The following is a 12494-nucleotide window of genomic DNA, read 5'->3' on the forward strand; positions in this document are numbered from 1 at the left end:
TCAATATCCCCAAATATTAATTTTCATCAATAACTTACTTCCTTGCTTTTGACCATTATTGATCACCAGGAAGCAGTATATGATTGATTTCATCCTCCATAGAACTCAGAAGATACATGCAACCATTATAGTTAGCTTTAGCTCTTATGTGGTTCAGACTCTCCTATTCCTGATTTTATATACAGAGAAATACATACATGCATACATAAACAGAGTTGTTAGAAAATGGTAAGCAATTTATTAATGGCTAAACAGAGAAACAAAGGAACAGAAATTAGAGTTTGATTTCAAACCCAAAATCTCTTGAGATAAAACTTGCCTGAGTAGTTTCATACGATAAGACCTACAAGATCCCATCCAGTTCTATAATTCTATGAATCTATATTTCACAGAAACATGCAAAACAGTAGTTAAGATTCAATATTCAGTTCAATGTTCAGAGAGCCAAGCAAGGTTCATCAGCCAGTCCAACAATCAAAGTGTCATGTTTCTTACACAAGCAGAAGGCAATAATTCTTCAGAAATAAGAAATCAGATGAATGTTTCAAATAAGGTTACGTGAATCAGAGGTGCCTCAAACAAGGCTGCAACCAGCTTTTTTTAAAACTTTGCCAAGCAGAGCAGAGAATAGAGCAAAGACATTTAATGAGACTCTTTGCCAAGCAAGTGTGCCTTACTGATTGTAAAAAAAAAAAAAATTGACACAAACTGTTCTAACAAGAATGGATGAAAATCATGTGACTATAGAATGAAAAAGTACCCCTTTGGACAGGAAGAGGTAATGAGTGAGGGCATAATAGAAGACAACAATTATATCTCTCTAGTGTGAGAATTCAAAGTAAAAACATATATATTACCGATAAATATAGCATACCATATACTATAAGATGTCTTTAATTTATGTCCTATAAAACATTAATATCATAAAAAGATTTTTCCCTGTCTCATTTATTTATTTACTAAGGCCCTTGTTGGTGATAAGACTTTGGCTTTTTGGCTGATGGATGCAGAGATGTATAACTATATGAGTGTTCTGTCACCTTTCACACCGGTTATTGATCGAGGAATACAGCTTCATAAAATGATACGACTCATTACTCATTCTCTTGGAGGAGAAGGCTACCTCAATTTCATGGGTAAGTCATCTGCGATATTTAACCTTCTTATTTCCTTCAGCATAGTACACCTTGTGATGACATTTTCTTTTTACAAATTGGACATTTTATTGAACTTAAAGCCTAAAGCATACTATGATCTTCTACATGTATAATGATGATTTCCATGGATCTTGCTTCCATTTGAGGACATAGTAACAACCTAAGTATGATTATAATTCATAGACGGTTGATTATGCTGCATAATTGATCTTGAAAGAGCCTTGTGAATTGTCTATTGAATAATTACTGATCTATTATAATATTTTATTAGTTTATACAAATATGAGGCAAATTAATTTAGAGATTTTTGTAACTCTCTTACCAAAGGCATATGGCTCTGGAATCTTTGTCTTTATAGTAGGTAAATAAAAATGTTCTCTTTTTATGACTGGATAAGTATAATAGTGTCAAACTTGAAATAGATGTATTAAATTATATTTTATCCAGAACAATATGTGGGCTAATATTAATAACTTATAAAAATAACTAGTAACCTAGTAATCTCATTATTCTCCTTCATGTTGGCTAACTATATTTGGTTATGAAACTGAACATATTGTATGTGCTTGACTTTTTCTGCTATTTCTGGCACTGCTTATATTAAAATTTGTGCTGAAAAAAGCACAACATTCAGACTATTCTGTAGTCTGTCAGAGATAAACAAGTTCTTCAGAAACAAAGTTATAAACTGAAGGCATTTCTTCTGCCTTCTACCTGTCTAAAAATATTAATTTATATAAACATAAAGCAATAATTGTTTTATTTTTTGTTTTCTTATATTGTGTAATTCATTCTTAGGTCCTGTGACTTCTTATCAGCTTCAAGAATAAATTTCTATATGGCTAGTTGCAGATTAGGCAGAAAAATATATTTATCCTCACAAAGTATGTTGCATCTCAACTACTCAAGTAGATAAGTAGTAATTTATGAGTTTTATCTCTCTTTTTCCTAGTAAAAACAGTCTGATTGCCCAAACCTTTTTGGGGAAGGTAGTCACTATTTTGTAGTCATTCAGATAATGCATGTGATATATGTTGGGGTACTAATGCTATTCAGTTAAATAACTTGAAATAATTGTTCTCAAGATGGCAGTAAAATGACTTGTTGTTGCCTTTTAAATGAAACTTGTACTAGATGATTACAAGAAAGCATTTTCACTATTTGTTCCAGTTGCTTACTTGATTAATATTGGAATGCTGCTAAGGACAACTTTGATTTTATTGTGGCAGAAGTTTAATTTTATATACCTGTGTAATAGATGGGAACCAAATTCTTGAAAACTATGTTTGATACCAGTTGGGGAAATACAGTTTTTGAAAATACCTTGCCTTTCAATCTCAGCACAGCCAGATGATCCCCAAAGAGACTGTTATGAATGGTATTTAAATCAACTGACTAGTCTAGAAAAAACAACTTAGTCAATATATCAAAAATATTTTGTTGGCATAAGTTGTTCTCTAGAGTGAGCAATACTCTTTCTAAATTAAGAAACAAAAAAAAGTTGTTTTTTTTTAAAAAGGCATACAGGATCATATAACAGAATGAAAACTGCAAGGATAGGGTTAGTGATACTAAAGATCAATATGTTTTGCTATGAGAGTAAAAAATAACAAGAATGGTCTTTTTGGTCATAATTCAAACTAAAGAAAAATCAAGAAAGCATGTCATAACTGATAAGCTAAATTATGCTAGAAATGGTTAGTGGACAAAGAAGAAGGGGCAAGCAAAGAACATGCTGGCTTGATAACTTCAAATCTGATGCAAAATTGAACATCTATCAATTGAAAGAAGCTGTGCTTGACAGGATAGCATGGAGACCACTTGCCTATAAAGTTACCAAGAGTTGGAGACAATTAAATGGTTAAAAACAACAAAATAAAGTATGTGATGCAGTACCATGCTGATTATGGACAGAGTTTGAAGAAAGTAAAGAGGATCATTATTTGTAAATATTTTGACATTTTATTGTGTTTTTCTTATTGTACTAGTGACAGTTCAGCTCTGCAAAGTGATCAAATTTAAAGAACAAAGTAAATAGAGGAAAGTGAACTGGGAGATGAATTGAACAATTTTATTTTCCTGGCATAAAGTGCTAATTCATTACTTTCATCACACATATCCAATTTTAAAGGAGTATTTTTTTCTGTTATTGTGTATTACACATATCATAGTTTCATATCTGAGTACTTCTCCCTGCTTTTTATTTCTTGAAATTGCAGTTTGTATTTTTTGAAAAGGAAATAATGATCATTTTGTTGTTCAATGAGCCATTAAATATGTAACAATCTAGAATATATAATGTCTTATGTAGTTAAGTTGATTGCTAGAAATTTTATTCAAAATATCAGTTTATATAATTATGGTGTACTTTAAAAGCTATGTTTTATAAATCAACTTTTCTGAACCTACTCATATTGGGAAAAACAATATGCAATGAAACACATTTACTACCTGTAAGCATTTTTTGAAGCCCTGAAATGAGTCTTTATAATAAGTTTATTCTTTGCTTTTGTATGTATTACTGACTTTGTTTATAATACATACTGAAGGATACAAAGCTATTTATCTCAAGCACAAAGAACCTTTCAGGATAGGCATCCTGCCTAGATTTTGATATCAATTTATGATCTCAGATTTATGTTCAGAAGAGGATTTTTTTTATAGAGGTCCAACTTTTCATTTCAACTGTGAGTGTTCTAAATAGTGTCTTGATATTTTGGAATATACAATGTAAGTAAGTCTAATGAAACAAAATGTGACTTTTTCATAGTCAGAATCATATGTAATCACTAATTATTTACTCCAGTACCATTGAGCATTTTCCAGTCTTCTCATCTTTTTCTCTATCCAGCGGTTGGTTCTAATCCACATATTTAGTTTTACACAGTACTGACTATCCATAAAGAGTAGTCACTTGGTAATAGTAGTAGAAATAGAATTAATATACTCATTACTGTATTTTAAAATTGTTTTAATTAAAAAAAAAAGCTTAAGGTGAAATTGGATCTTTTTTCTCCCTATGTTATTATCAAATTACATAACAATTTGTTTCATTTTTAAAATTCCAAAATCAGTAGTTCTGTACTAATTAACTACAGGTAGTTCTCAACTTACAACCACAATTGAGCCCAAAATTATGTTAAGTGAGAAATTTGTAAAGTGAGTTTTGCTCCATTTTACGACTCTTCTTAGTACATTTGTTAAATGAATCACTGAAGTTTTTAAATTAATAACATGGTTGTTAAGTGAATCTGGCTTCCCCATTGTCTTTGCTTGCCAGAAGGTTGCAAAAGGTGATCATGTGAACATGGGATGCTGCAGCCATCATAAATATGAACCAGCTGTCAAACATCCAAATGTAAATCACTTGACCATAGGGATGCTGCAACCTCATAAAAATAGTGCTGTTAAACTTCAAATAGTCACTAAACAAACTGTTGTAAGTTGAGGACCATCTGTATATTCCTCACAATGATCTCATGTTTTGCATGTTGTTATTGTCTCTCACCAATTGACCTTACTATTCCAAAGGGAGTCCATTTTCATAGCAACTTCGGAGGTAAATGTTGTACACTATCCAAAAATGGTAGATTTATGCATACCTGCTTTTAATCGTAGAACTTAATTATATTTTTTCTATATTTTTAGCTTAGAGAAGAATCAGGTTAAAAACATACAGTATATTGTTGAACGGTATCCATACTGAATATGAACAGAGTCAGAGACAGCAAATGAATTTTATAAATAAATAAACAAATTCAGTTATTTTATATTGTGCCATTGTTACAATGGTAATATTTGTGGTGGCTTATTACATAACTTTTATACTGTTTGGTAGTGTTAGCCAATTAATTTTACCTCTCATAACATTTAAAAAATGCAGTTTGAACATATGAAAAGGCAACTGCTATCTGAAGCAGGAATTCAGGTAGTCCTCACTTAACAATCATTTGTTTAGTGACCATTTAAAATTATGACAGTGCTGAAAGAAGACATAGTTGGTGCTCACATGATTGCAATAAAACTCTGGTGATTCCTTCTGGTTTCTTGGGATCTGGCTGATAAAGGTGATTCGGGATCTATTATCAGATGGACCTTTTTCAGTCAATTTCTTTGAAAGTGAAGTGCTGCCTGCTAGACTGATTTCACCCCACACCAGGCAGAATCTCTCCACCAAGCAGCCCGGTAACTCCCAAGGATACTGGCTGAAAGTGTCCATAGTAAAAGCCAGCTGGCATTTTGGCATGGGGCACTTGCAGCATGGGGTATTTGGAGTCATCCAGGTTGCAAATGACTTGCTGTAAGAGCTAAGTGCCAAAACTCCCACTTTAAGCACAGACCTTTTCATCCAGCATCTTTGAGAGTGGAAGGGCTGCCTATCAGGTGGATTTCACCCCCAAAATCAATCTGGCTGTGTGCACACAGAAAGGAAGGGAACTGCAGCTCTGTGCTGGAGAAAAGAAGCTGGAATCACAAAGATCTGAGCTTCTTTTTGGCAGCCAAGTGCTGGAGTTCTCTTCTGAACAAAGAGGAGAGGGGAACTACAGTGCTAGCTGAAGAAAAGTCTGGGATCATGAAGATCTAACTTCTTTTCCACAGCCCAGTGCTACAGTTTCCTTCTGCACATAGAAGGCAGCTCTTTTGGCCCATCTACTTAACCTGCATATTTGCTTAACAACCACGATGGGGAGAGTCATCATTGAGCTAGAGGGTCACATGGACCTAACAACCATAATGACATAATTAAAAATTCTGGGCTCAATTGAGATCTTAAATTAAGGAGTAGCTTTCCTAGTATTCCATTTTTAAAAAATGGTTAATAGACAATTTATAATATATTTTTCTAAAAGCAATAAGGAATGATAAGATCAAGCATGTTTTTATAACATTAGTATTAAGCATTTATTTTTTTTATTATTGTAATTTGCTAATCTACACTATAAATATATGTATTTGTTCTGTGACCCAACTTGATGTAATTTTAGAAAATGTATTTTCAAATGAAAACTTAAGTGAGCTATGTTTGGGTAAATTTAATTTGCTCAGTAAAAACATGCAATCACATTAATTTCATTGTTCATGTTGTGTCAAATGAATATATCTGTTACTACTGAAGATCAATCATTGTTTAGGAACAGAGCCAGGGCCACATGCCTTCTGTATATAAAATGCCGAACACTCTTAAGATATACAAAAAAAAATATAAACTTATTTGTCCATGTATTAATTTGTAGATTTGAAACTTTTTTTTAACTTTTGGAACCTGATCCAGATTTGATAACATAGATATAATTAGTTTGGGGGGGGACCAATCATGTTATTTGATGATGTAGGAAAAACTAATGCAAATTTGGATCAGGCTAGCATTTTTGATGTTGGGATACTGCCTTTAGAATATTCTTGATGCTTGCAGAGCAACATTTATAAAGATTCATCATTTTGTACAAGCTACAGTGGAAATCATGCATCTTCATGATAAATAGGTTGCAAATTATTAATATGAAAATATATAACTCTAAAGAAGATACTCTTTTAAAGTCAATATATTCCTCACGCAAGAAACCTATTTTCTAAAGGAGTACAGTATATTAATGTCTGCTTGGAAATATACTTCTGGTGAATTTTATGTTTTGGGGCTTTATTTCCTGTGTGTTTTCTGTTATAATGGTATTTTAGACAACTCTAATCTGTTTTATAATAAATGTGCAGCATAGACCTAGATAAAATTTTGAACTTAGTCATTTATATGTTTACACTTGGTGTTTGTATGTGTGTAATAGTAGCCTATAAGGATATAAATAATCAAGTATTATAATTTTGCATGTCTGTTGCCTCATACATATTAATTTATTCATGAAGCTTGACAGCTGTCATTTGGGAAGTTCATTTTTTCATATTTTTAAATGACAATTTTAATGGCTCTTTTTAGAGCTAGTCTGTCTGGAGGAGTCTCCAAAAATATCTTGACAGGGTTATTTTGCATATTTTTGCACTACGCTATGAAGGTACCAGATAGCTTTGTTGCTTGTCAATTTTGACACCTCTTTCAGTTTTCTTTGCAGTATAATTAAGTATCTAGTGGATCACCCAGGTTTTGTAGGCATGCTGATAACATTTCTAGATAATGTTATCAGTGGTAACTGCAAGTGAGTTTTGAATTACCTGAAGAATTCTAATAGCAGTCTTCATTTAAATGTACTTTGTACTGATTTTGTACTGACAAAGAACTATATGAAATCATTTCAGTTCTGGATTACAATTATTTCTGTGGATTTTGTGTTGTAATTTTGTAAATAAATCTATTACTTTGAAAACCTGATCACAAAATAAATCCTTTATTGAATCTCCAAATATTCATTTCCTCTCAGGTATCCTTTTATAATAAAACAAACACGTTCTAGCTTTGAAAATCTTAAGATATTACTACCTTTCTTATTTTACTGTAGGTTCAGTGTATTGAATTCAATTACAAAAAAATAATTGTAGACTTCAGTATTTGTAGTAGTTTTACTACACATATTTTTGCAGAACAACGTGAGTACGTCATATCTGTCAAATTGTCACCCTTAGAACAGGAAAAAAATATGGAAATTATTATTGTCTTCCCTAATCTTCAGGTGACTAGGACATTTTTAAAAACATTCATTTCTGAATTCCTTGTCCCTTTCTTTCTGGTTATCAAATCTGCATCTAAATGGAAACTTTAGAAAGCTAGGAGAAAGTTTCAGTAATGTAGAACACTAATTAAATTTCTAGACAAAATCAAAACAACCTTAGATTATGATCATGTTACCATTAGAGAACTACATAATAAGAGCATAAGAGTTTCCTTTTATTTTACTGTTCCTTTTACTGTTTTTTCTATAGGTATGTAGACTTATTCTTGTTAATATGTACAGTATATTAAATTATCATATAAAATCTTTACCATTTACTCTATGGCCTAAACGGAAACACAAATTAATGTTTTGTTTTTGCTACAATCAAGTGGCAAATGATACCGTTGTGATGTCATTTTACTTAAAGTTTACTTAAAGTTATTATCATGTTATAGCTAAGGCCAGAGATGCTATGCTACCATTTTGAAAAAAATATGCAAAATATATTAACAGAAAAACATATAAATCCATGTTTTGTAGCCTGTCAACACAATGATTAGGATAATAGTATATGACTCCCCTTGAGAGTCAATTTGGTGTAGTGATTAAGGCATCAGCCTACAAACTGGGAGACCATGAGTTCTAATCCCACCTTAAGAAATAAAGCCAGCTGGCTTACCTTGGCCAGTCACTTTTCCTCAGCCCTAGGAAGGAGGCAAAACCACTCTTGAAAATCCTTTTTATATCAACTGTATTTGGAATTTCATTCCCTACCTCTTCTAGCCTACAGGTCTAAAGTTTTCAACTAGAAAGAATTGCAAAAGACAATATCTGAGCAAATGCTGCTTTCCTTTTTTCATCAAATAGGTGGGGTGATTTTGAGAGTAATAATTAGTTCAAACATGTCATGGTCTGCTCAATTTCTTCTATAATCCATTATATTTTGTAACAAGTCATTTTGATTGATTTACTTCAATTCTACTTTCCTCAAAAAATCTAATATATAATGACAAATAAGGTGGAGTAATAATTTTAAAATTACTAGTCATTAAGTTGTTATGATTTTTAAACAGTACATGGTAATTGAGCAGTACAAACTTGCTCAATCTGTTTAGTATCTAGGAACACAATTTTTTACAATAAGTATATCATAGATAGTTTAAAGATTTCAACATTTACATTGTAAAAACAGCTTTAAACATTGTTTCAGGTTTTGTTTTGCAACTGTATTTAAATAAGTTTTCCAAGGATATTTACCAAAGATCCATTTATTTTTCATGTCTTTCCATGTTTTTTTAAAAAAAATTAGGTAATGAATTTGGACATCCAGAATGGTTAGACTTTCCTAGACAAGGCAATAATGAAAGCTACCATTATGCAAGGAGACAGTTTAATTTAGCTGATGATCAACTTCTTCGCTATAGATTCCTAAATGTGTTTGACAGAGATATGAATAAATTGGAAGAAAAGTTCGGCTGGCTTGCATCACCTCCGGTAAAGTATATATAATTTTTAAATGTTATATAGTAATTTTCAGCTCTTTGTACATTCAGCACTTTAATCCGAAAGAAATTACATTTTTAAAAAATTAAGAAACTTTATTAGATATTGCATATTTAAGACAGTTTCAGACACATTATTTGTCTTGATTCTAAAATTTTATATTCAAGATAACATTTTCCTCAATTTGATTTATTTGAAAACATGCCCTTAAAAAGCTATCTAGAGCTAAATCTGTTCATATTTTTCAACAGGTTTATTGGTTAGCTACAACAATTTCCTTCTCAATAAAAGCAAATGTGAAATACAAAAGTGTTTCACTTTTTGATACATTATTGCTTCTTGTGATCATCAAGAATCTTGTTAACTTTAAACTAAACCATATGCTTACTTGTTCCAGTTAGTAAATGTAATGAATGTTTAATTCAATACAAAAACTTATTAAACTTAAGTAATTTAAATTAATGGCACAATGAAGTGTGTTAATGCCTTCTGTTTGCATGATACGCAGAGAGAAACAAAAAGTTCTTCAAGGACACTCACAGAGAGGTTTCCTGGCAAATATTTTTTTGTCTGTATCAAGTTTATGTTCAAATTAAACAGTATATAATATTCCTTTTTTTATTATTCCTTGCAGGCCTATGTGAGTGAAAAGCATGAATTAAACAAAATTATTGCTTATGAAAGGGCAAATCTCCTATTTATATTTAATTTTCATCCATCCCAAAGTTACACGGATTACCGTGTAGGTGTAGAAACACCAGGAAAATATCCTTTTTTCTGCATCTCATTATATTCTGTTTCACATATTTCAGTGAATGATAATTTATGGAAAAGAGAATGACATCACTCTCTGTTGTTTTTACATTTATTTTGTCATACAGATAGATCTCAATTAGTTTTTATAATGAATCCCACAAAATAGTCACATTATTCTAGTACACACTATTCAAAGTGATATTTCAGTGGAAGACGAGATTGGTTTCAACTTAATGAAAACAGTCAATGACCATTTTTAAACACTTATGTATAATTGTATATGTATATGTGTGTGTGTGTGTGTGTGTGTAATATAACTGTAAAGCATTAAAAGAGTATACTACAACTTAAATTTATTTTTTTAAAAAATCACTGGGTAGTTATAGAACCAAATATAAATGTCATTCTTAAAAGTAAGCTTACACTAAAAAAAACCATCTATATTCTATTTCAAAATATTGTTTAAATCAAATATAGCTAGAAAATAAAGAGAGAAATAGTTGATATATAGATTGAAATAGTCTAGTGGTCTAATCCCGGCTGGTACCTAACATATCAGTAGAGGTTCTTGGACAAGAGACCCTTTAGGCATCATCTACCTATCTCAAATATGAGAATAACTTGAACTAGGAGAAGTCATACTGATTTGGACATTATCCAAATTAACCAGTTCCACATCAAATGTTAGGCAACCAAAATAATCTGAGAAAAAGTAAACTACTGAAACAAGAGAACCTAGAATTCATCAACCATTGTCCACAGTTTTGTGTTATGCTTACAGTAAGTTATAAGATTAAACAAGATTCAAAAAGCAAAAAACTGTTTCAAAGGGCACAGCGGCATAAAAGTAGCATCTGTAGTTAGTTCCTTGATTAGGCTGATGCTTAGTGCTTGATTGTCTATCTGAGCATGCAGTTCCTTAATTAGGATATTATTTAGCGATAGCACTTGGACTTACAATATATACCTCCCCATAATGCTTTATATAGCACTCTCTGACCCGTTTACAATGTCAGTATGTTGCCCCCAACAATCTGGGTCCTCATTTTATCACCCTGAAGGATGGAAGGGCTAAGTCAACTTTGAGCACTGTCAGGATGAACTCCAGGCTGTGGGCAGAGTTTGTCTGCAATACTGCATTCTAACTATCACTCCACCAGGGCACCTCCTTATTTACTGCTAGATTGTTTGGCAGTCCTGTTCCAAAGATGCTTTTTCACAAGGCAACTGGACTTTCTTTTTCTCTTTGAAGATGTTTTGCTTCTTATCCAAGAAGCTTCTTCAGCTCTGACTGGATGGTGGGAAATGGAAGGATTTATACTTCTTGCAGACAGCTGGTTATTTGCATTCTTTTAGAGAATCATTGATGCCACCTGGAGGCTTATCTGTATCATCAGGGTCACCTGAGTGATGCAAATGGGTGTGGAGCCTTCTTGGAACTATTGAAAGGACTGTGTTGTAGACTGAAGATAGATGATGTCGTATCCCTCCCCCTCTGTTGAGAGAGGCTGTTCAATTTTGATACAGATGGCCTCTTTGGCCACTCTTTCGAAGACAGCAAAGTCCACAGTTTGGACAGAGAGGACCGCTGGTTTGGAGAGAGATCAAAGAGGCCATCTATATCAAAATTGAACAGTTCCAAGAAGGTTCCACACCCATTTGCACTACTACTTCCATTCTCTACCATCCAATCAGAGCTGAAGAAGCTTCTTGGATGAGAAGCAAAACATCTTCAAAGGGGGGGGGAGAAAGTCCAGTTGCCTCATGAAAAAGCACCTTTGGGACAACCATTACCTGGATGACTGAGAATCTCCATAGATATTTGTCAATCCTGGTGTTAATCCCTACTTATCTGGATGTTGATTGCAGGTGAGCTTATGTTCTCTTTTTGTTGTTGCTTTTGTTTTGTTTTTAGTTTATTGTCTCTTTTGAAAGGTATGTAAATGTTGCTTATGTGCCTGTTGATTCCTAACTTATCTGAATGTTCAGTTTCCAGGAATTATTTCATATGTTTTTAAATTTAGTTTAGTCTATGCTGGTACTAGCCAGAAGGATGGAAGTTGCTAAGTCTGAATCCAAAGAGGACTCAAAGAGTAGGTGAGGTTTAGGAATCCTATTGTACCCCAAAGTCCTCGTGCTGTTGATTAAGAAGACTAGCAGCTACTCTTGCCTTGTTGATTTTCAAGTCTGGTAGCTATTTATGGGACTAGGAAAGGAGTTTTCCATGTGTCCAGACCAAACTTCTTTTGTCCGGTTCATGTGACATTTTTTCATTTGTTTCCTTAGCTACTTGGTTCCTTCTTAACTACCTCCTCTAAGAGACCTTTTTAAACAAGATCCCTGGCTTTTGTTTGCCCTCCTTATGTGCCAGCTTTATTTTTAGGTATGGCAGCTTCAGCCTAGTCTCACAGAAGCAACTAAATAGCAGTAGTAGCCAAAGGCTAAATATAATTGAGGTAAACTTGTTGGAGACCCATGA

General features: G+C 32.7%; 1 protein-coding gene across 3 annotated transcripts in view; it reads left to right on the forward strand.

The window, feature by feature from the left end:
• The window catches only part of GBE1 (1,4-alpha-glucan branching enzyme 1), a 131957-nt gene that overhangs the window by 99822 nt on the left and 19641 nt on the right, over positions 1–12494 (forward strand). For all 3 annotated transcript variants that reach the window (XM_039321303.1, XM_039321304.1, XM_039321305.1), the window contains exons 12-14: positions 965–1136; positions 9066–9250; positions 9894–10024. In XM_039321303.1, coding sequence (XP_039177237.1) covers positions 965–1136; positions 9066–9250; positions 9894–10024 — 488 coding nt within the window. The remainder of the gene's footprint in view (positions 1–964; positions 1137–9065; positions 9251–9893; positions 10025–12494) is intronic.

Source organism: Crotalus tigris, unplaced genomic scaffold, assembly GCF_016545835.1.
Source record: "Crotalus tigris isolate CLP2741 ecotype Arizona unplaced genomic scaffold, ASM1654583v1 scf7180000023726.963151, whole genome shotgun sequence".
NCBI lineage: Eukaryota > Metazoa > Chordata > Lepidosauria > Squamata > Viperidae > Crotalus > Crotalus tigris.